The following is a 26,277-nucleotide window of genomic DNA, read 5'->3' on the forward strand; positions in this document are numbered from 1 at the left end:
GGCTGTTATTCCAATCTGTGATAGGTTAGAGGAGATTCAGATTAAATTTATTCATGAAATAAAAACAAAGGCAATTCTTTAAAGCACTATCCCTTGCCTTTTGGGGATTTTAATAGCATATAACACCTGAAAAATCCAGCAGGACCATCCAGAATCCAACCCTGTGAGGAGATTATTGAGCAAGAACAAGCTAATTATGCAAATAAAGCCCATATTCCCTGCAAGAACTGCTGCACACAGCGATCTGTATGACCTTCATCTTCACTCTGACTCATAATTCCACTGTTGGGAGCAGAACTGTGCACACCAGCTGGATCCCAGTCGGTGAAAGGCTGGGGTTTGCTGACATGGGCTTTTCTACTTGTTTATAACCTGTTGGATCAGTGTCAGCTTTGATTCATGGTCTGTGGGGCATCCAGAACAACAAACAGGAAGGAGAGGGCAAAAAAGAGGGACCACATCAGATCAGTGTGGTATTCCAGTGCCCAAAAGTGGAGGCCTGAAGATGGAAATAAACCCAGCTTCAATAGGGATTAATTACAATGTTTGTTATTCTACATAGATTGAATCCACAGGGATTTATCCCATGTGGGAAGAGGCAGCTCTGACCACAGTGATTTGAAGGGTAGCTCTTCTCAGAAACTACTCATTCCACTTCCACTGATTTATTAGGAATTGTATCCTCATGCCCAAATATGCATTTAACCCTTCTTCTGTTCCTCTGGAATGATGAAATAGCCTAAAACTCTTTGACCTGTTGCAACATGGGATTTACCAGTGGCTCCTCATGAAGCTGAAAGAGGATTTGCCTTTTTTATTTTTTGTCTTTATTTTCTTGTTGAAGTGGGTGTTAGATCTACACATACCATGACCAAACAAAAAACTCCAAACCAAACTCAAACCCCACATAAAAATTGCATATTAAAGTATCTATCCCATTAAAAAAACCTGACCCAACCCAAACCAAACCTAAAAACTTCAAACTAAGATTTCCTGCATTCTTTGTGTTATGTCAGGGAGAGAGAAGCAAATCAATTTTGGAATGTTCTACCTGGGCTTTCTTTCAGGGAAATAGATGGGATACAAACTCCAGCCAAGATTTTCTGATGCGTATTTCAACCCCCCATTATGAAGCTCCAGTTTGCTGAATCAGAAATCCATCAACTGTGCACAGCAATGAGCAAAGCTAAGCAGGCAGGAACTACCCAGCAAAATGCTCATTAAAATTATTTAAATATCAGCTGTGGGACATGAGCTAAAAGTGTGATATTGCAGCACACAAAATTTGCTCAATATAAGTGGTGATGATGTAAGATTTTTAACCTAGGGTTGAAGTTGCAGGCTTTGGGTGTGTGAAAATGAAAGAGGTGCTCTCAGGATAGTTTTAAATCCTCTTTTATTGACTCACTTCTCCTTTTTATTGCTCCTACCAACTCTTAAATGAAAAATCCCCTGAGTAAGAAGATGAGACGTGCTTATAGCCGGTGAAGTGAGGGAAAACTCTGCCAGTGTGACCATCCACCCAACAGTCCTGAATTCTGTGGTCTCTGGAATGAGGTAAAATCCAGTAGTGCCTAAGAATGTGGTAGAAAAAGTACTGAAGAAACTTTTCCCTGACTCAAACAAGGTAATCCTGGGGCTGAAATTTACAGTTTGAGCACCTCTCTGAAATGTGTGCCCTCCAATGAAAAATCTCAATTCCTTTTTGTCCCTTTAATCCTTTTAAATCCCTGCGGCACAGCCCTGAGTTCCTCATTTTGACTGCTTACATTTAAAAACAGTGGATGATGAAAGGCCCTGTGTTATATCTTTAACTAACATTCTCTTTTTTTTCAGTATAAACTCTTAATTTTGCATCCTTGCTACGCTCCCCAGTCCAAATTCTGAACATCCCTGGATAGTTTCACTGCCAGTGTGAGTTATCTTGCCACCTCCATCTTTCCCTAATAACACCTTGGGAAGGGATTTACCTTTGGGCTACTCTCTCCAGTTTTGTTACTCCTGGGATTCTGCCACTCTTTCTTCCCTCCCAAAGCTGATTTGAAATAAATGTTGGGAGGGGTATCCAGAGCAATACCTGGATTAGGCAGCTGGGCTGAATAAAATCTCCTGGTATTTCTTATCACAAGTACGCTCAGTGACTTAAAGAGCAGAGGAGGAGAGATCCCAGCTCATATCCTTTGAATTTTTTAACAGTGTGCCAAGATCACAGGTGTAATGCCAACGAATCCAAGCAGCTGGCTTTTCCAGGGAGCTGCACAAGATCCCAGTCCCCCTCCTTGTTTGTATTCCTTGTGTTATTGTGCCTTTTCAGGCCTTGATCAGCACCAACTGCAGTCCCTTTATGCTGCCAGGGCCTCACTGCCCTCACAGGGAAGAATTTCATCCCAATATCCAATTCAAACCTACCCTCTGGCAGTTTGAAGGCATTCCCAAGTGTCCCAGGAAATAAAAACCTTCCATTTTTCTCCTAGTGAAAACATGGCTTTTGAAAAAATCAATGGAATATAATTCGCTTTGGTGCTGCCTCTTCAGCACTGCAATCCCTGTGGAACAGAAGATTCCTGGAAAAGGAATTCTCTCTTGACTAACGAGCTCTTAAATATGACCTCAGATATTAAAAGCAAGTTTGAGGCACAACTGCCTTGTTCATGCAGTGTTTTATTGTCTGTTGTCACTCTTCATTGCATGAACCAGGGTGTGCCTGGTGTTCTTGTCTGAATCTGTTGACAGCAGGATAATCCCTCTTGTCTCTGCAAGGAAAATCTCTTAACACCTTTCCCACTCAGAGAGCTGGGACCTGGCAAGCCCAGAACGCATCTCCCAGCTCAGCTTGGCCCTGGGTCACTGCTTGATGCTTTCAGCATCATTCCCACCTGGAACTGGGAGTAAACCTTGCCTGCTCCAGGTGTGCTGGTGCTTACTAGAGTTGAGTATTGGCTGCGGCTTCCCCCTGCTGGTAAATGCATTCAGGTGACCATGGAATGCATGTCAGGATTACACCTGACATCTTTTAAACTCAAAATGTGAAATCACCTGATTTTGAAGTGTAATCCTCGACTACTGAATTCCGGGGTCAGCAGTACCCCTTATGACTTGATATCAAATAAAAACTTCTTAAAATTTAGTTTCCCAGGCAATTTCAAAGGAGTGTTTGAACGTGGATCTGGAGAAAACCACTCTGTTTTTCTTCACTCTCTGTGGAGAGGTAGCAGAGTTTCTAATTGATTGATATTTGGACAGCTAAGGAGAGGGAGGTTAGAGCGCCTCGAGAATTTGATCAGCTGGAGGGGTTCTCAAGGAGAAAACCGAGAAAGGATGAGGAAAAATGATCCAAGTTCGCCTCCCTGTAGCAGAATCCTGCTGTTGCACCTGGAAATGGGCCAGTTTTCCTTTTTCCTTGGATGAATTCCTCCCTGGAACAGCTGCTGTGAATAGCACAGAAATGTTATCCAAATTACTGTAACAAATAATCACATTTTCTTAAAAAAAAAAATCTTTCTCCAGGGTTACATTTGTATTAGGTGCATTTGATAATGAAAAGGTGGTGCAATTGTAACAATTAATTTATAGCAGCTTTGCAGCTGGAGCTATTCAATTAAAGTTCTGCTCTGGGAGTAAAAGAACCCAAATTATCTCCAGACAAAAAATTCCAACTTTTAAGTAGCTCATGAAAGAGAGAAAAAAATTGAAGAGAATAAAAAAAAAAAAAAGAGATGAAAATTCTAATATTTTTGGGCGGGTTATTTTGAAATAATGGTGGATTTAGAAGCTAGGACTTAAAATTCATAAATTTCATCTCAAACCTATATATTTTAGAGACAACATTCCATTTCCTGAGCAAGAAGGATCACTGACCACATGAAGTTTCACAGCGTGACCATTTGGTTCACTTGTTTTTCCACCAAACCATGAGGGTTTATCCATAAAGCAGAGGCCTTGTCTGCCTGCAGGCCGCGGCGAGGAGGTTCAGCTTCTCTCCTCACATTTTTAATGCTGCTTTTCCACAGGATATGGAGGCCTGTTCCTCAAAACCTGCTTTTTGGGACGCTGTGAGGGGTTTGCCAGTGTCCAGGAGGACAAATGTCACTTTGGAGCTGATTTTCTACCAGAGGAAGTGTTTGCTACCAATTTTTTGGCGCCTCATTTTCTGAGGGGGAGAACTCCGAGTTTGGATGACAGGTCAGGATCCTCGAGTTTCCTTCTCATTCAAAACCTCTTCTCCAAGGAAAGGGCATGGGAATAGCTGCATGGCCTCTCATATCAGCAGCTTTTTCTTTCAATCCATTTTATAAAAAACAGATGGGGATGTGGTGTTTTCATTGCTTGCTCTGTGTGATATCCCATGAGAGACCAGCAGTGGCTGGGCCTGACTCGGCCTTGGATGCTTAAACTCATTCCTCTGCTTCCCTCTGCAGCTCCCAAAACCCTGTTATGCCTCTTCCAATGGGAAATTGGATTTCCTTGTGTCCCTGGTATAATCCCTGATATTGCAAATTAATTACTGGGCCTGTTGTCCCAGGACACTGGGTGATCCTGCTGTGGTAAAGGTTGTGTTTCCAGATCCATGTTATCCTGGGATAATCCCACTATGGTAAAGGTTGTATTTCCAGATCCATGTCACTTTAGGATGATGGTAAAGGTCGTTATTTCCAGATCCATGTTACCCTGGGATAATTAATCCCAGCTTCTGTTCTCTGCCCGAAGGACAGGATTTGGAGTGTTTGGTGTCTGGCATCACGGCCACCTCCTCAGGTTGGCAATCTGTGAGCAATCAGGACATTAAAAAGGTTTTATGGGTTTAGCTGCTCAGGGCTAAAATTATCCAATTAGTACTTCAGAAGTATCCCACAGGCCCAGCCCAAGGCCTCTGTTTGTCTCATCAAGGATTTGGAGCAATTATGAGAAGTCAAATGTGATACTGGCACAATATTCACTAATGTCCATCATGCTGGGCTGAAGCAAAAGGATTTATCATGCAATTTCCTTTCAAGGATAAGCCTCCAGATGGCTCATAGAACACCTAAAGAAGATACCATACTAGAACAAAGCATTCCAGCCATTTAACCTATGGAATGGTAATCCATGAATCCACATAAAGAGCTACTCCCTTAATGGACTTGTCTCAGTTAGGATCCCTCAGTTCAAGGATATAGAAAATGGTGAGGAAAAGGACTGCACATGAAAATTCACCTTAAATCTACACCATTTGCCTGCTTTTATTCTCCCCAGGCATTATAATTTCCCCAGTTAATTTCTGAGTCTTTGCTTCTCTCAGAAGCTGCTTTGTCTGCCTCAGTTCTAACATTTCATTTTATTTTAAAAATGCCTTTTTCTCCCTAAAACTTTTAACCTTCTGTTTTGCTTAGGTAATTTTTAATGGTGCATACTCTGATAAATTCCTGTGAACATTTACTCTTTGTTTGCTGACTCATAATTAGAAAAAGATTAAGTAAAAGACAGCTGGGAATAGTTAAACTGTACTTTTACCAATATTTCTTTCAATAATACAGGTTAGTTTTGATTGAAGAGCATAAAATAATACTAAAAAAAAAAAAAACAACCTCAAAAAACCCCAAAAAAACCCAAAAAGGAGCATTAAATAATCTGGTCAGCGTTAATAATCATTAGTGTTGGTAGGTTTTTAGACTTTGAACAATTGATTATCTACAGCAAATAATAAGAGTTTTGAGATAACTTATCTAATGACATTGGAAAAGGATAATGATAAACCATTGCTGATCCATGGAAGCTCTGCAGGGATTGCACAAGGAAATATTTAAGTATTTGTTATACTTTATGAATGCTTTTATTCTACTGATGGAGACCAGTCAATCTTTTCCTTAACATGCATTCCATAACACTTTTAACCTTATCGATTCTTTAAATGGGTTTTTTTAGAAGATAATTAAAGCTTCCGCCTGAAAAATGAGACATTCTGATTATAGGTAAGAAGAATAAAGAAAACTTTTAACTGAACTGCTGGTTTTGTCCCTGAGCAGGAGCAATGATGCATTTGCCCTGTATGAAGATGTTTATGATTTAAAACCCTCCTAAAGGAGGCACTGCAATGCAGTACTCACTTGTCTGTGCTTTAACACCCCTTCTATTGATTGATTGTATTATCTGCTCTTTACACGTTGGATACTACTATGAAAAGAATATTTAATTATTTTTAGGGTTCCTAATCGACAGGTAAGAAGTTTCCAACAGATATTCTTATTACACATATGCAAAGGCACTGGTTTTGTCCGAGTTGTAGCCTTTATTTTTCAACACTGAAGTTGCAGTTAATAAATCCCTGTGGTTTCCAGAGTGAGCTGCCCTTGTGCACCCGGGGATGAGAAGTTGGTGTGTCCTGTGCCTAGGTCACCTATGCAAATTCATGTTTCCAAATGCAACTGCAAGCCAAAATACAGATAAACTAGATAGTTTATAGATTGTTTTAGATAAATTCTTTGACAAGAAAGAATTGTGAGGTTTAGGTAGCATTAACTTCCCACTTATGCTGCTTTGCCCTTCAGAGGGATGCAAGAAGGAAGAATACCCCAAAAGAAAGGATGGGTTGGCATGAAATGTGGATGCAGCCACTCCAGGTGAAACAAAGCAGTTAGGTAACCCAGGTGGTGCTGTGCACAGGTTGAGCAAGGAACAGGTCCAGCTACAAATACAGTTCCTCCCTTTTGATCTTGATAATGGCTCCTGAGTGACAGGATTAATTACATCCCTCCCCCTCTTTTCCCTCCAGTAAAAGTGACAAGATTGTCCTCATGGAGTGAGTGGGTGTCTGGGATTTTGTAAAACAATTCTAAGTGTGAAAAACACCAGCTCTCACTTGAGATTGGCTGAATAACTTGACTGGGTTTTTAATGTTCTGACTCCCCTGGGGAGAATAAAGGAGAATCATTTAGGCTTATTCTTAAAGGTGAGGAAGTTGTAAAAGCTAATTTTAAGAGTGTGATTCTGCACAGGGATATTTTAATTCTTTGGTTTTCTATTTCAACTGCTTCTGCAGACTTTTTCTGAAACCACATTTCCTTAAAGAACTCCATTATTTCACTTAGGAAAGAGAAGATGGAGAGCTAAGCTGGTCCCTGTCCATAACAAAGGGAAGGAATATAAAGAAATTCTGATTAGAAATTCTGATTAGATCTCAAGTATTTCAGTTTTTAAATCTAAAACCTGTGCTCCCTGAGCAATGACTTTTTAAAAAAACAACTTTTTAAACTGAAGGATGCATTAAATCAGATTCATCTTGTCCATCTTTAAGGGGTCAAGCATCTTGTCTAAGCTGCTGCCTGGGTTTTCTTGTCAATGGAGAGAGATAATTATCTCTGGATCTAATTCATGCTGTCCATTTCCTTACATGATTATAGAGCAAGAACACATAAATCATTTACACTGAGCATTTTAAGACAGCTAAAGCTAAGTGATTAAATTCATTTCCTTTATTTGAAATATTCTGGTGCTCTCCAAAAAATAGGAAATCATCCTGTTCAGAGACAGGGAGCACTTTCTGTACCTGTGCTACCACACAGCATAAACCTTAAACATGTGGTTGATAAAAGGGGGTGAGATTGTTAAAGGACATCATATTCTTCATGGAATGGTTTGGGTTGGAAGGGACTTTAAAGCCCATCCAGGACAGAGACACCTTCCACTAGAACAGCTCACTCCAGCCTGGTCTGGAGCACTTCCCACAAACAGCAAAGAGGGGAAAAGAGAAAGAAACAAATAGGAAAGGACCAACCGCATTTTCAGGTGATGCTTGCAGCATTTTTCTCCAAATGAAAAGTCATTGCAATTTATATTTGTGTGTTTAAAATTTGCAGAATAACGTGATTTCCAGCTGGGTTTTGTTAGTGCAAAGAACTGCAAAGGAAATGCTTCTTAGGAGGTGCAGTGAAAGACACTCAAGTTGTGTCCAAATATTACAGAAGCTGCTTCTCAAGAAGGTAATTTAGAGGGTTGTGCAATGTGTTTTCACCCTGATGGCTGATGGGGCCTGCCTGTACCTGCTGACACACCTCAGGTGGGAAGGTTGGGTGGATCTTTACTCAGGAGCTGGAATGAGTTTGAAGTTTTCCCCAAACACTAAACCAGACAAAGCTTCCTACAAATGGGTCTGTGAGTCTGTGGAGGATGTGGACATAGATAGTAATGTGCAGAAAATCCTTGCTGGCTCCTTGCTCTTCTTTATCTCCTCGTGCTTCCTCAGCTCTTGAAATGCACAGTTCCTCTTTTATAAGAAAAGGAAAGGATGCAGTGGCACAAACTTAAGGAGTGCCCCTCTCTGCCTTCTCTTCCAGGAGAAAATGTGTATTTACTGTAGACATTGTCACAAATTTCTTTCCAGATTTACTCTAAGAACACGACTGTAAAAGGTCTTTCCCAACCAAAATAGTTCCAGCTTCTTTCTGCATTTCCCCATCCTTGCCAGTAGTGTGATGGCAACATAATCATCATCCTTATGAAATCTCTCTGCTGACTTTTCACCATGAGTGAGAACCATGTTCCACCTTCCATACCAGCTAATTGTGGATGGGTTTTGTTCCTTTCCTTTCCTAATTCTTGACTTTACACTTTGAGATTGATTTTGTTCCTTTTCCTTCTTAATTCCAATGTATTTAGAGTTGTTAGGCTGTTCCTTTGGCCTTTTCCAAACACTCTCTTCATCAGGACATCACCTTCTGGAGATTAGGAAAGGAAGTAATTATGGTTCTGATATACAGGACTAAGAAATTAGGAATTAAGCAACATTAATCCCTCTCTCCCCCACAGATTGGCAATGTGAAGTGGAAATTGGCTTAGAATATTCCAGGTACACCTAAGAGTGAAAGGCCACTTTAGCAATTCTGTAATATAAGATTATTTGGAAGACCCAAGGATTTCTGAGGGATTTCTGACTCCCTCTGACACTTATTTTAAAATAAAGTGTCTGTGTTTGCAGGAGGAGAGGGAAGAAGAGAGGGACTGGTAGATTTGGACATCACTGAAATAATGTATAGAACTGGGCATAAGCTTAACTCAGTTTTCACTTTGCAGGACCAAGTTTGAAATACTCTGAAATAGTGCAGTTGTGAAATGCTTTCACTGATTTTCTGCTGTTGCTAGGACTAAAGTAATTAATTAAATTTAATTAATTAATTTTTCTAAATTAATCAGGATAACAAGAGGGAAAGTCATGTGGACTGATAAAGCTGTCAGTTGCTTTATTTATTACTTCTTGCTCTAACAACAGAGTAGTTCCTCCTGTGGGAGTGTGATCATACAACTGATTTTATGTGTAATTTTTATGTAGAGCTGGTCTGTCCTTTATTCTAGCTCCCCTTTCTGGCCTCTCTTGTAGGTAATTGCTGTCATGGTGAAGTCTGAGGTGTGAGAAACAAGTCTGATGAGAGAAATCACTTCCCCAGAGGTTACAAAATCCCTTGTACTATGCAGCACCTTCAGCATGTGCCACCTCCATCACTCCTGTACCCAGCATTTTCCTCAGCTTATTTCCCACCTATCCCACAAACAGCCCTAGAAGATATCCCATGCTAACATTCCCCAGCCACATTTTTTGTAGTTTTTGTTCAGGTTCTTCTCTTCCCTGTTTTTGTGCCATAGCTTGGCTCAAACAACTCTCAAATATGTTTTGAGTTCCCGTGGAAGCTTCTCCTTCGTGTTGACATCCTTGCCTGCCTTGTTCAGACATGCAGAGCCACATATTTAGTACCTCCTCAGCCCTGAATTTGGGACTGGAAACTTCTGATTTGATTTGGGTAGAAGTATGCTAATCTGGTACTTGGAAAACAAGTTGGAATGAAGAAAATAGGAATAATTCAGGGCTTTCCTTAGAATATAAGTGATTAAAAGTGAGGGAAAGTTGGTAGAAGGCTTCCACATGTTTCCAGAATTTCTTCAAGGGCTTAAGGACCTGCAGTTCACAGAATCACACAGAATGACTGGGTTGGAAGAGACCTCCAAGATCGAGTCCAACCCATGCCCTAACACCTCAACTAGACCATGGCACCAAGTGCCACATCCAGTCTTTTTTTAAATTCATCCAGGGATGGTGACTCCACCACCTTCCTGGGCAGACCATTGCAGTACTTTATCACTCTTTCTGTGGAAAACTGTTTCCTAATATCCAACCAGTATTTCCCTTGGTGCAGCTTAAGGCTGTGTCCTCTGGTTCTGTCAGTGCTGCCTGGAGAAAGAGCCAACCCCACCTGAGCACAGCCACCTTTCAGGGAGCTGTAGAGAGTGATGAGGTCACCCCTGAGTCTCTTTTTCTCCAGGCTGAACAAGCCCAGCTCCCTCAGCCGTTCCTCACAGGGTTTGTGTTCCCAGCCCCTCCCCAGCCTCGGTGCCTCCTCTGGACGCGCTCAAGTGACTCAAGGTCCTCCCTGAGCTGAGGGGCCAGAACTGGACACAGCACTCGAGGTGTGGCCTCACCAGTGCTGAGCAGAGGGGCAGAGTGACCTCCCTGCTCCTGCTGGCCACACCATTCCTGACACAGGCCAGGGGCCATTGGCCTTCTTGGCCCCCAGGGCACACTGCTGGTTCATGTCCATCCTGCTGCTGAGCAGCACCCCCAGGTCCCTTTCTGCCTGGGCACTGTCCAGCCACACTGTCCCCAGCCTGTAACACTGCAGGGGGTATTGTGGTCAAAATGCAGGACTAAGCATTATTAAACTTGATTCCATTGGACTCTGCCCATCCATCCAACATTCCAGGTCTCTCTGCAGAGCCCTCCTCCCTTCCAACAGATTGACACACTCTCCCAGCTGAGCGTTGTCTACAAATTTACTAATGAAGGCTCAGTACCCTCACACATGTCATCAATGAAAATATTGAACAGAACAGGGACCACACAGACCCCTGGGGGACACCACTGGTGACTGATTCCCAGCTGGATGCAGCTCCATTCACCATCACTCTCTGTTCTTAACCCAGCACAGAGTGCTCCTGTCCAAGCCAGGGCTGCAGCTTTTCCAGGAGTTTGCTGTGGGAGACAGTGCCAAAGGCCGTGCTGAAGTCCAGGTACACAACATCCACAGCCTTTCCTGCATCCACCAGGCAGGTGAGCTGGTTATAAAAGGAGACCAGGTTGGTCAAACATGACCTACCCCTCCTAAACCCATGCTGGCTGGGTCTGATACCCTGGCCATCCTGTAAGTGCTGTGTGATGGCACTCACTATAAACTGCTCCATAACCTTACCTGGCACTGAGGTCAGGCTGACTGGTCTATAATTACCAGGATCCTCCTTCCCACCCTTTTTACAAATGGATGTCACACTGGCCAGCTTCCAGTCATCTGGAACTTCCCCAGTGAGCCAGGACTGCTGGTAAATGATGGAGAGAGGCTTCACAAGCTCATCTGCCAGCTCCCTCATCAGCCTGGGGTGGATCCCATCTGGGCCCATGGATTTATGAACATCTGAGCTGCTCAGCAGTTCTCTGACTGCTTCCTCCTGGATATCAGGGGGACCATTCTGCTCCCTGACACCATTTACCATCCCAGGAGGAGAGGTGTCCTGAGGACAAGCTCTCTTCCCACTAAAGACTGAAGCAAATAAGATGTTAAGCACTTCCACCTTCTCCTTATCTGCATTTACTAAGTTCCCTCCCTCATCCAACAGAGAACAAAGACTGGTCTTACCCTTCCTTTTCCATTAACATTTTTTATTATCTTTTACAAAAGTTGCCAAATTAAGTTCAAACTGAGCTTCGGGGTCCCTAATTTTTTTTCCTACATGCCCTAGCAACCCCTTTAAATATTTCCTGAGAGACCTGACCCTCCTTCGTAAGATGATACATCCTCTTTTTATTCCCAAGTTCCTCCAAAACCTTGTTGCCCATCCAGGCTGGATGTTTGCTTCATCAATTCACCTTTTGGCACACAGAGACAGTCTGTTCTGTGCCCTCAAGATCTCTGTTTTGAAGAACACCCACCTTTCCTGAACTCCTTTGTTTTTAAGGGCTGCTTCCCAAGGAACTCTCTGATTAAGTCTTCTAAATAGGGCAAAGTTTGCCCTCTGGAAGTCCAATGTAAAAATCTTACTGATGTTCCTCCTGATATCCCCAAATATCGAGAACTCTATAATTTCATGATCACTGTGCCCCCAGCAGCCTCCAACCACCACATCTCCCTCCAGCCCATCTCTATTTGCGAACAACAGGTCTAACATAGGCCATCCCCCACCAGCTGTGACAAAAAGTTGTCCTCCACACACTCTAAAACCTTCCTGGACTGCCACTTTTCTGCTGAATTAAGTTCCCAGCAGATGTCTGGCAGGTTGAAGTCACCTACAAGAACAAGGGTGGCAATCCTGAAACATTCTCCAGATGCTCATAGAATAAATTGCCCACCTCTTCTTCCTGGCTGGGTGGATGGTAACAGACTCCCAGTAGGATGTCAGCCTGGTTGGCCTTGCCCTTAATTCTTACCCATAAGCATTCAACCCCATATAAAGGGCCACCCCTCCACCTCATCTCCCTTACCTGTCTCTTCTAAAGGGCTTGTGGCCATCCAGTGCAGCACCCCAGCTGTGTGAGTCATCCCACCACGTGTCTGTGATGGCAGCTACATCACAGCTCTGCTGTGGCCCCATGGCTTCCAGCTTTTCTTGTTTGTTACCCCTGCTGTGTGCATTGGTGTACAGGCACCTCAGCTGGGCTACTGATTTCACCCCTAACTCAGGTTTATCCCCCTTGGGCCTGCTTTCAGAGAGCCCAACTGCATCCCCTTCCCCCTTCAAACCTAGTTCAAAGCCCTCTCAAGAAATTCTGCCAGTTCATGAGCTAAAATTCTTCTATCCTTAACAGAGAGATGAAGCCCTTCTAGTTCCAGCAGGCCAGGTACCGAAAAAATTGCCCCATGATCAAAGAACCCAAAATTCTGCTGATGATACCAACCCTTGAGCCTCTTCTTGACAATGTGGGCTCTCCTATTCCTTTCATCATTTTTCTCAGCCACCAAAGGGACTGAACAGAATGCTACCTGTGCTCCTACCCTATCAACCACTTGACCTACTGTCCTAAGGTCCTTTTTTATTGCCCTGACACTCCTCTTTTCAATCTCATCACTGCCAGCCTAGAGCATCAGCAGTGGGAGGCTGGGGAATCCTCTGCTCTTGTTGGATCTCCCTCAAGGATGGAAGGGCAGAACTCCACCAGTCTATTTCCCTTTCACTTTCCCTGATACTCCTTAGTCTTTCAATTCCTCCCTAAGCTCAGCCACCAGTGAAAGATCATTCACCTGTTCACACCGCAGGGAGGCTTCTTCTGCAACACCCTGTGGTACCACTGATAAACAGTCCCCACAGGAATGGGTCAGGACAGACACATCCTTTCTGGAGGGCTCTACTTGGTTACATACACTTGTACTAACTGCAGATTTTGATTGTGTAAAAACCATTACTAATAAAAAACCCCCAAACCAACCGTGCAACAGAAACACAACAAACAACAAGCTAAAATCCCCACTAGCAGGAGGAAACCTGCAACCCTGCCTGTGTGAGCTGCTGTGCCCCACTCCTGTTTGTCTGCTGTGCTCCCTAGAGCCCTCTTAGTGCCTGCATGGCCAAGTTATCACGAAACAGGGCATAATCAGCTCTGTCAGGCTGTGACGTGGTGTGACAGGAGAGAGATGCTATCATTTTCCATTCAACAAGTCGGTGCTGCAAACCCTGAGTCACAGCTGCTGCTTTTTGGGGGCAACAAGGTCTCCTCTTGTGAAAGATCACATTACATCACACAAAGCTGCCAGGGTTCAGCTCTGCTGCTGAAAGCCTGGGGAGCACACCCAGAGGATGGGGTACCATACCCAAAAAACAGAGTTACCAGCAGCTCTGGGCCGTGCCAGCTGCTCCACTAAAATACAGTCGATCAGATCCTTACCCACCTGAACCTTTTCTACACCAGCCTTCAGGATCAGGAACAAAAGGCAGTGACAAATTTCCGTGGAAAGCACAGTGTGTTACCCATAGCACCAGTTTGGCTGAACGCATCTAAACTCCTCAGCAGAACATCAGGACCCTCAAAAGTCCCTACCATGATGTCCCTTCCAGTTTGATGCTGTAAACTCCAAGGACTTGCTCAGATCCTGCTAGGAATGAGGAATGAATAGAGAACATTCCTCTAAGGAGTTGCACCATATAAAAGAGTAAGAAAAGAAAAAGATGGAACAGGGGTTACAGGCTGCAAATAATAACTCACAGATACAACTTGCATTCTTCTATAAATTACATTTTTATGACTAAGTCGTTTAATTATTTATATTTAATAATTATTTTTATTTATTTATTTATATTTTCATTTCTGTTGTGCTCTGAGTTACTCAGCTTGAATAGTGCTCCGAGTTACTCAGCTTGAATAGTGCTCCATTTACTTTTTCCCTTTTTCCTCAAGAGGTGGGTGATGCTCCAAGCCTGGCAGTGTTTAAGAAGCATTTGAACAATGACAGAGGCTTTAACTTTTGGCCAGCCATGAAGTGGTCAGGCATGATATTTATAGTGATCTAAATGATCTGAGTTATTAAATGATAGTCCCTTGCAACAATTCTACTGAAATATTCTGTTGTATTCCATTCTGTTCTATTTTCTCTTGCCTCTAAGAGAGAGGAGATTCCTGCTTGTACATTTATGAAGGTGCTTGACCTCCTCATGCCTTTGGTGCTAATCATCTAATCCACGTTTCTCTCCAGAATCTGCCATTCATGACATGCAGAAAGGGTACTAATGGAGCTCCTTTGGCAGACAGCAAATATATTAATCAAATATTCATTTTTTCAGGCTTGATGACATATGTATTAAGACAAAAATTCCAGAAAGGACCATCATGCAGTTTGGTACACTGCAAGGAAAGGAAGACTGGATTACAGGAGGATAAAAATGTGGGATGTGTGAAAGAACAATGGTTATCAGGTAGCTATAGAGCCTAATTTGATGCTTATCTTTTTAGCAGGTAATTTGATGTTTATCTTTTTAGCAGCTGAAATCTTCATTGTGAAAAGACAGGTTGCAAAACGAATCAGTGCTGCTTAATGCGAAAAGACAGGTTGCAAAACGAATTAGTGCTGCTTAATGTGGGTGAAAAGCTGAGGAGCTGGAAGGGCGGTGGTGCAGACTGATGGAGGGCTTGATCCCATATGGATTGTCCCATTGTAAGGACCTGCAGCTACAATGGTGCTGGGTGCTGTTATCAGTATTCCTATCAGAGCAGTGTCTGACGCGGTGATAATGCCATAAGTGTCCTGCAGATGACAGGCAGATCTTTCTCTCAGCAGGTTACTCGGCTCATCCTGAGGAAATGAAAGCTTCAGTTATCCATGGCATGACACAAAGCCATGTAAGGTCTTAAAACCTCACTACCATTTTGGGTGCTTGAGGGCAATTTTAAAAAAATCTAAAGCTCCAGCTAAGCTCTTGCTTGTCTCCTGAAATCCCCAGGTTGAAGCCTTGTCCAACCTGGCTTGAAACACTCCCAGGGATGGGGCAGCCACAGCCTCTCTGGCAACTTATACCAGGGCCTCAGCACCTTCACAGGGAGGGATTTCTTCTCAATATGCCAAATAACCTGCCCTCTGACGTTTGAAGCCATTCCCCCTTGTCCTGTCACTGTTAAAAGTCCAACTCCAGCTCTCTTGGAGCCCCTTTAGGTTCTGGAATTTTGCACAGAAGTCATGGTGTTTGGGGTCTTTCTGTGAGCTCCATACACTAAAAATCCTTTGGAGAGGAAGCTTTTCCCTGCTTGTCTTACTGACTCAGTGGGAGCAATTTAACCTTGTGCAGGATTTTAGGGTCAGAGAAAGGTTGGGCTGATGACCTTGAAGGTTGGACTTGATGATCTTGGAAGTCTTTTCCCACCTTAATTATTCCATAAAGCATCTAAGGAGGTGTGAACATGGGACAAGGAGGGCTCCTTTTCTGCTGAATATACATTATTGAGTATTCAGTGTGAGAGGGGAAGCTAAAAGGAACAAGTTGTGCTGCAATCCTGAGGGTGTGTGCTGGTGTGCCAGAAGTGGTTTATCCCAAATGTTACAAAAACAGGTTCTGCAAAAAGCACCAAATGTGAGCCTAAAGAGACATCAAAGCCCAGGAATCAGGAGGATAAGGTGCCTACTGTGAACAGGGACAAGCAAAGAAACAGGTTGATGGTAACAACTATCAAACTTCTTTTTAAGGCACTTTATTGCACTGACTGTCTATGGGAGCTGGGCTGAGAAATCAGCTTTAGGATTTTCACACCCTCCTATAAAGGAGAAGAACCAGAAATATTGTGTAAACAACTTCCTTGAGATAAGTAGATGAGATTTCGTCTTTTGCATCAATTTTTTTTTTGAAATCTAGACTGCAGAATCATTATCAAGTGTGAGCTTTACCAGCACAAGTAGACTCAACGACAAGCAAGCACTGAAAAAAAAAAAAAGCAAGTAGTTGCATGAGAAATGTTAATTCATGTTAATTAATCATCAAAAGACGGTATCTCAGTAAATTAATTAATTAATTAATTAATGTACTTTGAAAAGCCTGTCCTAATTGTGGGCTCCTTCATCTGGGTTGTTGCTGATGTGGGTTTTAACAGGTGGTTTTCTATAGGACAAAGAAAACATTCGGTCAATCACAGTTTTAAATTTTCAAGATTGGGTCTGTTTTGACAAGAGAAAATTACGTGGATGCTGTGACTGTTCAGAGGAAAAGTGGCACCAAGTGCTGTTCTGCAATTAATGCTTATTTCCTGGAGTCCCAAGTTTAATTAATAATTTTACAAACACGAAGGGGACAGTGGGAGGGGAAGAAACAGCAGTTTCACAACCTGCCATCAGGACCTGGTACAACATTCTCTGTGTGCCATCTCAGGTTTATCCCAGGTGACAGAAGCAGCCAGGGCAGAGCTTCGAGGATTCTTCTTGCTATGGGCTCTGTGGGAGCTCCCTGCTCACTGAGTGTTGGAAATCTGGGCTGAAATACGGGGTTTTTACCAGGTGCTAAATATTATACTGAGTGTTCTGGAGATTGGTGTGGTTCGGCTGCTGGGTTTTTTTTAGTAGGACATTAGGATATGCTTAATTCATATTTCATCCAAGGGGTTTGTGGACTGTAACATCAAAAGCAAAGCTGCAGAGTGATATTCTTTTTTTCTGGTTAATCAGAGGATATTTTAAGGGAAGTTTTCCCTGCCTGAGCCTGTCCTGGGAACAGAATGGACTTGCTGAGGACCTCCTAAGCAGCCAGGCACCCACACTTTGGGCACTGGGGATGCAGAACCAGGGCAGGAAAGGGGCAATTCTTGGCGGGGGGCAAACCCAACCCCGAGGGGCTGGAGCGGAGGGAGGAGGCGGGGAGCGGCGCCGGGGCGGGTCCCCCCTTAAATGCCACGGCGGAGCGGGATGCGGGGCTGGAGCTACGGGAGGGAGGGGGGCAGGATGGCACCGCCGGAGGGTGGCGGGGAGGTGCGGGATGGGGACAGCGATGGGGACACGGACGGAGCCCCCGCAGCGGGGATGCGGCGCTTCACCTGGGAGGAGATCGGGCAGCGGAGCGGGCGGGGGCCGGCGGGGCAGGAGCGCTGGCTGGTGATCCACAGGAAGGTGTACGACATCAGCCACTTCTGCCGGAGACACCCGGGGGGGGCCCGGCTCCTCGTCAGCCACGCCGGGCAGGACGCCACGGTGAGCGGGGATGCGGGAGAGGGATGGAACCCGGGAAAAGCCGTGCGGAGAGGGCTTGGGAGCGACCTCAGAGGGAACTGGGCTGTGGGACAGGGTCAGGGAGGCGAAGTGTGACCGCCCTGTGCGAGCCTTGCCATCCCCATGCCATGGGAAAGGGCAAATGAGGAGAGGCAGCCCACGGGAATGGGACCGGAGCTGTTGCCTCAGATAAATCAGAGCAACAGCTGGAGCGAGACCAGGGGAGCACATGGGGATGCTCAGAGAACTGGAGCACTTCTGCCAGCTGACAGTGCTCAGCCTGGGGAAGAGAAGGCTCTAGGAAGACCTCAGAGCCCCTTCCAGTACCTAAAGGGCTCCAAGAGAATTGGAGAGCGACTTTGGACAAGGGCCCGGAGGGACAGGACAAAGGAGAATAGCTTTAAACTAAAAGAGCATCGATTTAGACTAGATATAAAACAAAGATTTTGTTGATGAGGATGGCAAAACACTAGCACAGGTTACTCAGAGATGCCCCATCCCTGGACACACTCAAGGCCAGACTGAATGAAGCAACCTGATGTAGTTGAAGATGTCCCTGCTCATTGCAGAGGGATTGGATCAGAGGAACTTTAAAGGTCCCTTCCAACCCAAAATATTCTGTGATTCTTAAGTCTTCAGGATTCCTCTTATGTCCTGGTCTTGCTTGTGCAGCAAGCTGTGAGCAGCAGCAATTTTTTCCATATATAAGGGATATTTGAGGCTCATGGAAATCAAGATAATTTTCAGTCTATCAGGTTTAAAGGCATTTCAAATTGTGTTGTAGTTGAACTTTGCATTCTGTAATTTCATCACTCATTTCTCAAGTTACTACTGCCAAATTTCTTTCATTTTAGCATGCTGGAAAATCCCAGACAATGGATGAACCAGATATTTAGTTTCTGGGGTCTGGGCTGCTGCTTGTTGATTGGTTCCATGTGCAAGTCATTAAGCCCTGCAGGATCTGAGCCACTTTGCATCTTGCATCAGCTCCTTTTTTAAAAATTAAGAATTTATCTTAATCGAGCTGGAAGATTTTAACCAAAAGCAAAAAGCCAAGAAAGGTGGCGGCTCAGAAGGCTCTCAATGAGCAAAGAAACCTGAGGAATGAAAAAACTTAGCATAATTGATGCCACCATTTTAGAAAGGGTGACACTGCCCACTGAAACTGTGGAATCCTCTTGGTGCTGCTTTTTGTTGTGGTGTTCTCTCACAAAGGATAAAAAAGGGAGGATGCCTTCCACCAGACCAGGTTGCTTCAACCTGGACTTGGACACTTCCAGAAGTGGAGTGATTCAAAAGGCAATTTTTTTTTTTTTTAAACAAAATCTGGATTTCTTTTCCTGTATTCCTGTGCCTTTGCAGGATGCCTTTGTGGCATTTCACGTTGACAAGATGCTGGTGAGCAAATACTTGAAGCCACTGCAGATTGGGGAGCTGGCACCAGACCAACCCAGCATTGAGCCCACTAAAAATGTAAGTCTGTCCTCACAAAACAGATCAATGGAGACTAAAGGGAAATATTCTGAGATTACACCTTGTTCTTGTCTATCAGCATAGCTCCTGGAGCAACGAGATCCAGGTTCCTCACATTTTTTGGGCTGCTACTTTGAATATGAGTCTAAATCTACATTATGTGGTTGAGAATGAGATTCCTGAAGATGAATTTTTCCTATCACAGCTACTCTACCTATATAGCAGAGTTATCACCTCTTCTTTCTCTTGCTTTGAGGAAGAACTAACCAAAAGGAAAAGGAATAGTCTTGGAGAATAAATATTTTCCTTCAGCTGTAGGTGCATTTGACCCTCCCCTGTAAATCCTGGGAGGGGAAAAGTGAAGACAAATACAAGGAATACTTTCATTCAAAGACCTACCACAAGGTGGCATGCAAAGTTCATGCACACAAAGTACAACTTCCATTAAACACAACTTCCAGCTGAGCCCTCTGCCGTCTGCCAAGGATTTGATGGAAGAAGCACCAAGGATTTGTTTTAGGGATTGGGATGCAGACATTGTGATGGCTGCTCCTGGCTCCTCAACAAAAAGCTGTAGCAGAGCAATGATAATGTTTATTAAACCCAGCTCTTGCCCTTTTAGCCAGATCCTTTGCTCTTTCTCCCCCCCATTGAAGTGGTTTTTGGGTTTTGAGCAGCTGTGCTCTCTGAAACCAGAGAATTGTAACCCTGGTGCTTCCCCCAGGAAATGCTGGTGAAAGATTTCCGGGAATTGCGTGCTACAGTCGAGAGAATGGGACTCCTGGAGCCAAACCAACTCTTCTTCTTCCTGCTCCTGGCTCACATCCTGCTCTTGGATATAGCTGCCTGGCTCATGCTCTTCTACTTCGGGACATCCTTACTGCCCTTCGTTTTCTCCCTGCTGCTGCTGACCATTTCCCAGGTGAGCAATGAGTTCCACGGCATGGACTGGCATCAACCTACACACACACACACGTGAGCAGTTTCTTGTCCTTTTTCTCCTCATCTGGTGCAGTTTCACTTTGTCATAAAAACACAGCCACTGTCTGGGTACCAAGAAGAAATTCTGCATGTGGGGAGCTCACACTAAACTTAATTTGGCATTCTTTCAGCAAGATGTATTATGGGGGAAGCCTTGAGACTGTCAGCATTCCACAGTCCCTTTCTGCTGGTGACTTTAGAGCACTGTCTGAGAATTAAATCTTGGTATTTCAAAGCAAAGGATGAGTGTGGCACCATCCTGGCCTCAATTCCTGTTTTCCTCCCATTCAAAATCTTTTTTTCCTCCTCCAGGTCCAGGCTTCCTGGTTGCAGCATGATTTAGGACACCTCTCAGTATTCAGGAAAACCAAATGGAACCACTTGCTACACAAGTTTGTGATGTGCCATTTGATTGTGAGTCCCTGGAAAACTTGTGAGGGTTTTTCTATAAAAAATTGTGCTCTGAAGACTCTGTGGAGCACTGTGGGGAAAATTAGGGTCAGGAACCGAGGGGATTCTGGCTTTGAAAGTGCTTTTCATGCTTTGTTCTTCCCTGGAACAGGGGGCCTCGGCCAAGTGGTGGACTCTCCTACACTCCCAGCACCACGCCAAACCCAACTGCTTCAACAAGGATCCCGACATTGACATGCACCCTTTCCTCTTCACTTTGGGGAAGAAATTCTCTGTGGAGGTCAGTGAGTGGGTGTGGGGAGTCTGAAACTGAGGTGTGATGGCAGTTTCTGTGAAGAGATTTATTTCTCCACAGTTCACACTAAGTCCCTTTAAGGACATCTTGAACAGCTGATACATTGATGTCAATAAATTAGACGTGATGTAAGGGCACTGTATATGGGCTGAAAAATCCACCAGCACATTAATGGCTGGAGAAACTTCATGACCCAGAACAACAACTCAGTAATTAATGATCATTAGATAACTTGTAAACATCAATGGAAGGCATGGCTGCAGTCAGCCTAGGTTTATTATTTTAATATTAATGCATGAGGCTCAGTCAGACGCGTGGCTTTGGTGTGTCCATGTCTTCTAGGAGAGTTTGTGTGACAGGAGCAGCAGGACTGAAAAACCTGGGACTGTTCCTGGAACTCCAGTTGGGCACAATTTGTTGGACCATGTAGGATATTCCCAGTTTGTCCTGCTTGGACACTTCCAGGAGTGACAACCTAAGAGAGCTTTTTCTGTAGATCACATCACAGCAGTGAAATATTTTTCTCCATGCCATTTAAGTTTAGAGAATCAGAGAAGAAATAAGGGGGGAAAATGAGAGAAAATATACATTTCTCACCACTAACTTAACTTAGCCTTGATATACCCAATTCTTCAGAAAATTAATCATGAAACAGGGAATGAGGGTTGTGGGAAGTATGCAAGAAGAGTCCCTCTGGAAAATAAATGGAAAAAAGCAAGTTACCTGTGCAAATTGCTTGGTCTCCACTCTATTTTTTTCTTTTTTTTTTTTCCACAGCTTGGCATCAAAAAGAAAAAATACATGCCCTACAACCACCAACACAAATACTTCTTCATCAGTGAGTATCTCCATCCTCCTGCAATTCCCTGAGAGGTATTAAAGGGGCTAGGAGATGCTACTTTTGACCTGGAGAACTTGAGAAAAAACAAAGGTTCCTGAGTCAAAGAACATGATAAAAAGCCAAAATAATAACACCCAGATTTCTGGAAGAGTTGAAGACCTGACATCTTATCCCAGATCTCTCATATCTCCACAGAGGCTCTAGGTTATGATGTCATACCACATCTCTCAGTAGTATCAAAGTCTGTGGGTTTGGGGTTTTTTTGGTTTGCTTTGCTTCAGTTTCTTGGGGTTGTTTAAAGTGCAAGTGAGATGTCCTTTTGGAAGGTTGAGTTTGAGTTCTTCAACCCCAAATCCCTGATAGAAAAGGGATTTCATATGCATTCCTTTTTCCCCTGCTTTGCACCAAAGAATAAGGAGTCAGATAAGCTTTGGGCTGTGGAAGCCACTCCTCAGAACAATCATTTGTGGCTGTCCCTCAGCCAAGAGCATAAGATGAAATCTGAGGTTTGTAAGAACTCTCAGATTAATGGACAGACCTATAAATGTTTCAAGGCACTAAACCAACACCCTAACCTGGAATGTTCCCCAGATTGAGCAGGAATTCAGGACCCTTCCCTCCCAGGCTGATGATATCACTCAGTCTATGATGTCACCAGTGACAAATTTTTCTTTCCAGCTCTTCCTCCGCTCCTGTTCCCCACCTACTTCCACTACCACACATTCTACATTGCCTACACAAAGAAGTACTGGGTGGTGAGTACGGCTGCTTGTGTGACCAAAAGGGGTCAGAATGGACATCTTCAACCTTGGAGCCAACTCCTTGCTGGGCAAGAATGCTCAGATTCACCTCTTACAGGAAACTGTGAGAAAGTATCATTAGTTTGGGTTGGATTTCCTTACATTATTCCATTCAGAAAAAACCTGTCAAAGCTGAAAGTAAACTGTTGTCTTATACCTATGCTATGAAGCTTTAAAAAAAATAAGCAAATGTAATTTATAAAGTAAAGACCTGCTTTTCTTGTTGCCTCTGGTTTTGGTAGGACTTGGCCTGGATGCTGACCTTCTACATCAGATTCTTTTATACGTATGGATCTTTGTTAGGAACAAAGAGTCTCCTGGCATATTATTTTATATTCAGGTGATGTCTCTTTAGCAGGCTCTTCAGCCTTTTCTCTATGCATTCTTTCCATCTGTACCTCCCTGCCTTTCTCTATGTTTATATTTCCACATTCTCCTTTACCACCCCATTTTTTGCCTACTTTTTAATTCCTAAATTATTTTCTTCAATTGCCAGTGCAAGTTTTATGTTGCCCCATTAGCTGTGGCAGCAAAGAGAGTTCACTGAGTGCTGACCAAATTGAGAAATATTTACCTCATATAACATTCAGTGCTTTGGGTGTTGGATCTGCTGCTGCTTAAAGAGAACATTTAACCAAAATAGCTTAGCCTGGGCTTGCAAATGCCCAGGTATTATCCAGCAGCACTGACTTGGATGGACAGCACCCTCTCCCCTTGGATCATTTCACTGATTCTAATCAGTTTGGTCCTTGGCTACCGATAAAATAAGCTGAACACCAGTCAGTGTTCTAACAAAATACATGAAATAATAATGAGTTTCATAAGGAAATATGAAACTTCCAGGGTTTGGAAATCCTTCCAGGTACTCTCTTAGCAAGACTAGTGTTCAGCCATGTCTTTGAGTCTGGCTCTGCTGTTATTTCAACGGCTCCTCACTGACCTGCTCACTCAGCACTGAATTCTCTCATCTCACTGCACAGGATGCTGGAGAGCAGCTGGTTTGTCTGGGTCTCACAGATGAACCATATCCCAATGGATATCGACTATGACAAGAATTTGGACTGGATGTCTACTCAGGTAAAAGGTTTTTCCCTTCCCTAAGAATTGTGGCCATACAGTGACAAATTTTAACCATAAGCAAGTCTCCTGTTGCCAAAAGGGTGAAATCTGTTGGTGGCTGGGAGGTGAAGGTTAATAGGCTGATGGATTCAGTCATGGAAAAGGTAAAGGAGGACAGCAGTCCTCTCATGGGCAATCCAAAATGAATCCAGGTCGAGCTCTAAACATACTCTGACCTGTCTCTGACTTTGCTTTCCTCTCCCTTCCTCTAGCTCCAGGCAACCTGCAATGTGGAACAGTCGCTGTTCAATGACTGGTTCACGGGCCACCTCAACTTCCAGATTGAGCACCAGTGAGTACTCACCCCAAGAGTGAATTTTCTTTCCCCTCCTCCTTTTTAAAAATATTTTTCCTTATCTCTCTTTTTTTCCCCTTCCTTTTGTTTTTTTTTCCTCTGAGTTCTACAAATAGTTGTGGAGCACCAATGAGTTTGTCTTTAAAACTTTAAACTCTTAAAGAGAATCATGTAATTCAAAACTTTCACTGGACTCACAGGATGACAAGAAAAAATGGAACAGGGGCAGGAGCCATGCAAGCAATAGAGTCAATCCCAAGTAGGAGGTTTTAAATATCAGTGGAAATATCCTGGTTAAAGCAGCTGTTTTTAGCTTGCCACAGGAGCTTAAAGCCACCTCTGCTGATTTTTTAATGCTGTTACTCCACAGAGTGAGATGTGCAAGGATGAAGGATGGACTTCTCTTCTACTGCTGGAAGAAGGGAGGGAGGGGAAAGTAGTTTCTTCCATAAACATAATTTATTTTGGAGACAAACTTTGGAAAATAACAGAGGGGAAAGCAGAAAATTCCTAGGAGATCCTTGTGCTGAAAGCACAGCAGGGGAAAAGAGGAGCTGGGAACAGCTACAGCCCCTGCTCCTTGTGAGCTGGGTGATTCCTGGGAAGTACTAATGACTAGGATTTCTTAGGAAGCTTGCCTGTCTCTTCTTCCCAGCCTGTTCCCTACAATGCCACGGCACAACTACTGGAAGGTGGCCCCTCTGGTGAAGTCCCTGTGTGCCAAGCATGGCCTCGAGTACCAGTGCAAGCCTCTGCTCACAGCCTTCGCCGACATTGTGCAGTGAGTAAAAATAAACCCCCCAAAATTGCAGGGGGATGCAGGAGAGACTGGAATCCTAAGAGCAAGAGTTGTTTTGCTCTCCTTTTACCCTCTTGGGCAGGTGGTGACTCTTGGGGATGGTGCTATGCAGTGCTGAGTTGGACTCTATCCTTGTGGGTCTCTCCCAACTCAGCTTATTGTGGGACTCTGGGAAGTGAGCACAGACAAAAACTCATTCCCTTGTCCCAGCAACACACCCCTGAGCAGCCCTGTGATGTGTCCTCTCTGTCTCTCTCTCCCAGCTCCCTGAAGAGCTCAGGAGAGCTCTGGCACGATGCCTACCTGCACAAATAAAGGAGAAGGCTTGGTGCTACCATTCACAGCCTGCCACCACTGCATTGCCAGCAAGCTGAGGGGCAGGAACCACAACGGACTCTGGCAGAAGACAGTGAGTAAGGACTGAGGGATAAAATTCCAATAGAGATGAAGCTGCCTGAATTTTTCTTCTGTTTTTTCCTGGGGTTATGGTTCAGATATGTTACGAGTGGGCAGGGCAAAGCAGAAGGTGAATTGTTAGGAGAGGGAGGAGCTCTCTGCTGACTGAGTGAGCATTTCTGAGCCTGGGCATGGGCTCAAATCAGATCATGGACTGGTGCAGCTGCACACACTGAACTTCATGTCAGAGGCCTCTGACCATAGTTTTTTGTTTGTTTTGTTTTATTGTTTTCCTCAGGCAGAGGGTTTAATGCTTAATACAGCATTTGCTTACTTTAATTTGAAACCACAAAGGATTTTGGATTAACATGGTGTTCCAGCAGTGTGCTTAAACCACAATAAATTAGGATAAACTACAAACAACACTTAAACTGTAGCAAGTGCACATGCAGTGACTAAAAACATAAATGTGTTTTCATTACTGTTCTCCAGAGCATCCTCATTGTCACAAGGCCAAGAAACACATGGGTTAAAACCAGCTCAAGGCCTCTGCTCTCTTCAAAATTTATCTGGTTTTAGGGGGGTTCTTTGTACTTTGAGTAGGGCTGAGAAATGTCCACTCCCCACCTATACAGGACTAAGATTATACTACAGAAAGGTAAACTAAAAGTAAAATAAATCCCTATGGACATTTGGTTAAATCCAAAAGTTGCTGTTGCAGCTAAACCAAGATTAGATCAGAGTTTGGCTGTGCCAGGCAGAAGGTGAATCAGTGGAAGAGGCTGGTCCAGGTACTTTGTCACCTCTCAAGGGTGATTCAATATCTTTCCATTAATTAGTAAGAATGCCTGTTCTTGGTCTCAAGTGAGTACTACAGTGAGTATATACTCAGACCCTGAAATAAAAGACCAGCTTTTGGAAAGGAGAGTATGGGAACAACAAACTTTATTTGAATATTAGCAGTTGCCACACTTTTTTTCAATAATTCAAGGTTAATAAATAGAATTCTCAGAAGGCTAAAAGATGTTAAAAAGTCTCTAATGATGCAACAAATGGACTCTGTACTACTTGTGCAATGATTGGCTGAATTACTTAAAAACCTTTAACCTCATACAGTCAGCCAGAACAAGGGAAAGATTTGCTATTAAACCATTTTTTCTGCCTTGGAAAAAGTGCAATTATG

At 43.7% G+C, this 26,277-nt stretch overlaps 1 protein-coding gene across 1 annotated transcript; it reads left to right on the plus strand.

Annotated features, from left to right (window-relative positions):
* The first annotated feature begins 969 nt into the window (after positions 1–969).
* LOC116997747 (acyl-CoA (8-3)-desaturase-like) lies at positions 970–25,715 on the plus strand. The gene is made up of 14 exons (XM_033062827.1): positions 970–1,557; positions 1,837–1,914; positions 14,785–14,916; positions 19,047–19,157; positions 19,882–20,079; positions 20,451–20,552; positions 20,701–20,829; positions 21,622–21,682; positions 22,364–22,440; positions 22,728–22,825; positions 23,466–23,562; positions 23,817–23,896; positions 24,555–24,680; positions 24,962–25,715. The coding sequence occupies exons 4-14, from the start codon at positions 19,077–19,079 to the stop codon at positions 25,011–25,013; spliced, it is 1,101 nt and encodes a 366-aa protein (XP_032918718.1). The 5' UTR covers positions 970–1,557; positions 1,837–1,914; positions 14,785–14,916; positions 19,047–19,076; the 3' UTR covers positions 25,014–25,715.
* The last annotated feature ends 562 nt before the right edge of the window (positions 25,716–26,277 follow it).

The sequence above is a fragment of the Catharus ustulatus genome, chromosome 6, assembly GCF_009819885.2.
Source record: "Catharus ustulatus isolate bCatUst1 chromosome 6, bCatUst1.pri.v2, whole genome shotgun sequence".
NCBI classification, from domain to species: domain Eukaryota; kingdom Metazoa; phylum Chordata; class Aves; order Passeriformes; family Turdidae; genus Catharus; species Catharus ustulatus.

Excerpts from the sequence above, each read along its gene's own strand:
- LOC116997747 (XM_033062827.1), top strand. The coding sequence starts at position 19,077 with ATGCTGGTGAGCAAATACTTGAAGCCACTGCAGATTGGGGAGCTGGCA. Across the intron at positions 19,158-19,881 it reads GCATTGAGCCCACTAAAAAT|GAAATGCTGGTGAAAGATTT; the intron begins GTAAGTCTGTCC and ends TGCTTCCCCCAG. Across the intron at positions 20,830-21,621 it reads GGAAGAAATTCTCTGTGGAG|CTTGGCATCAAAAAGAAAAA; the intron begins GTCAGTGAGTGG and ends TTTTTTCCACAG.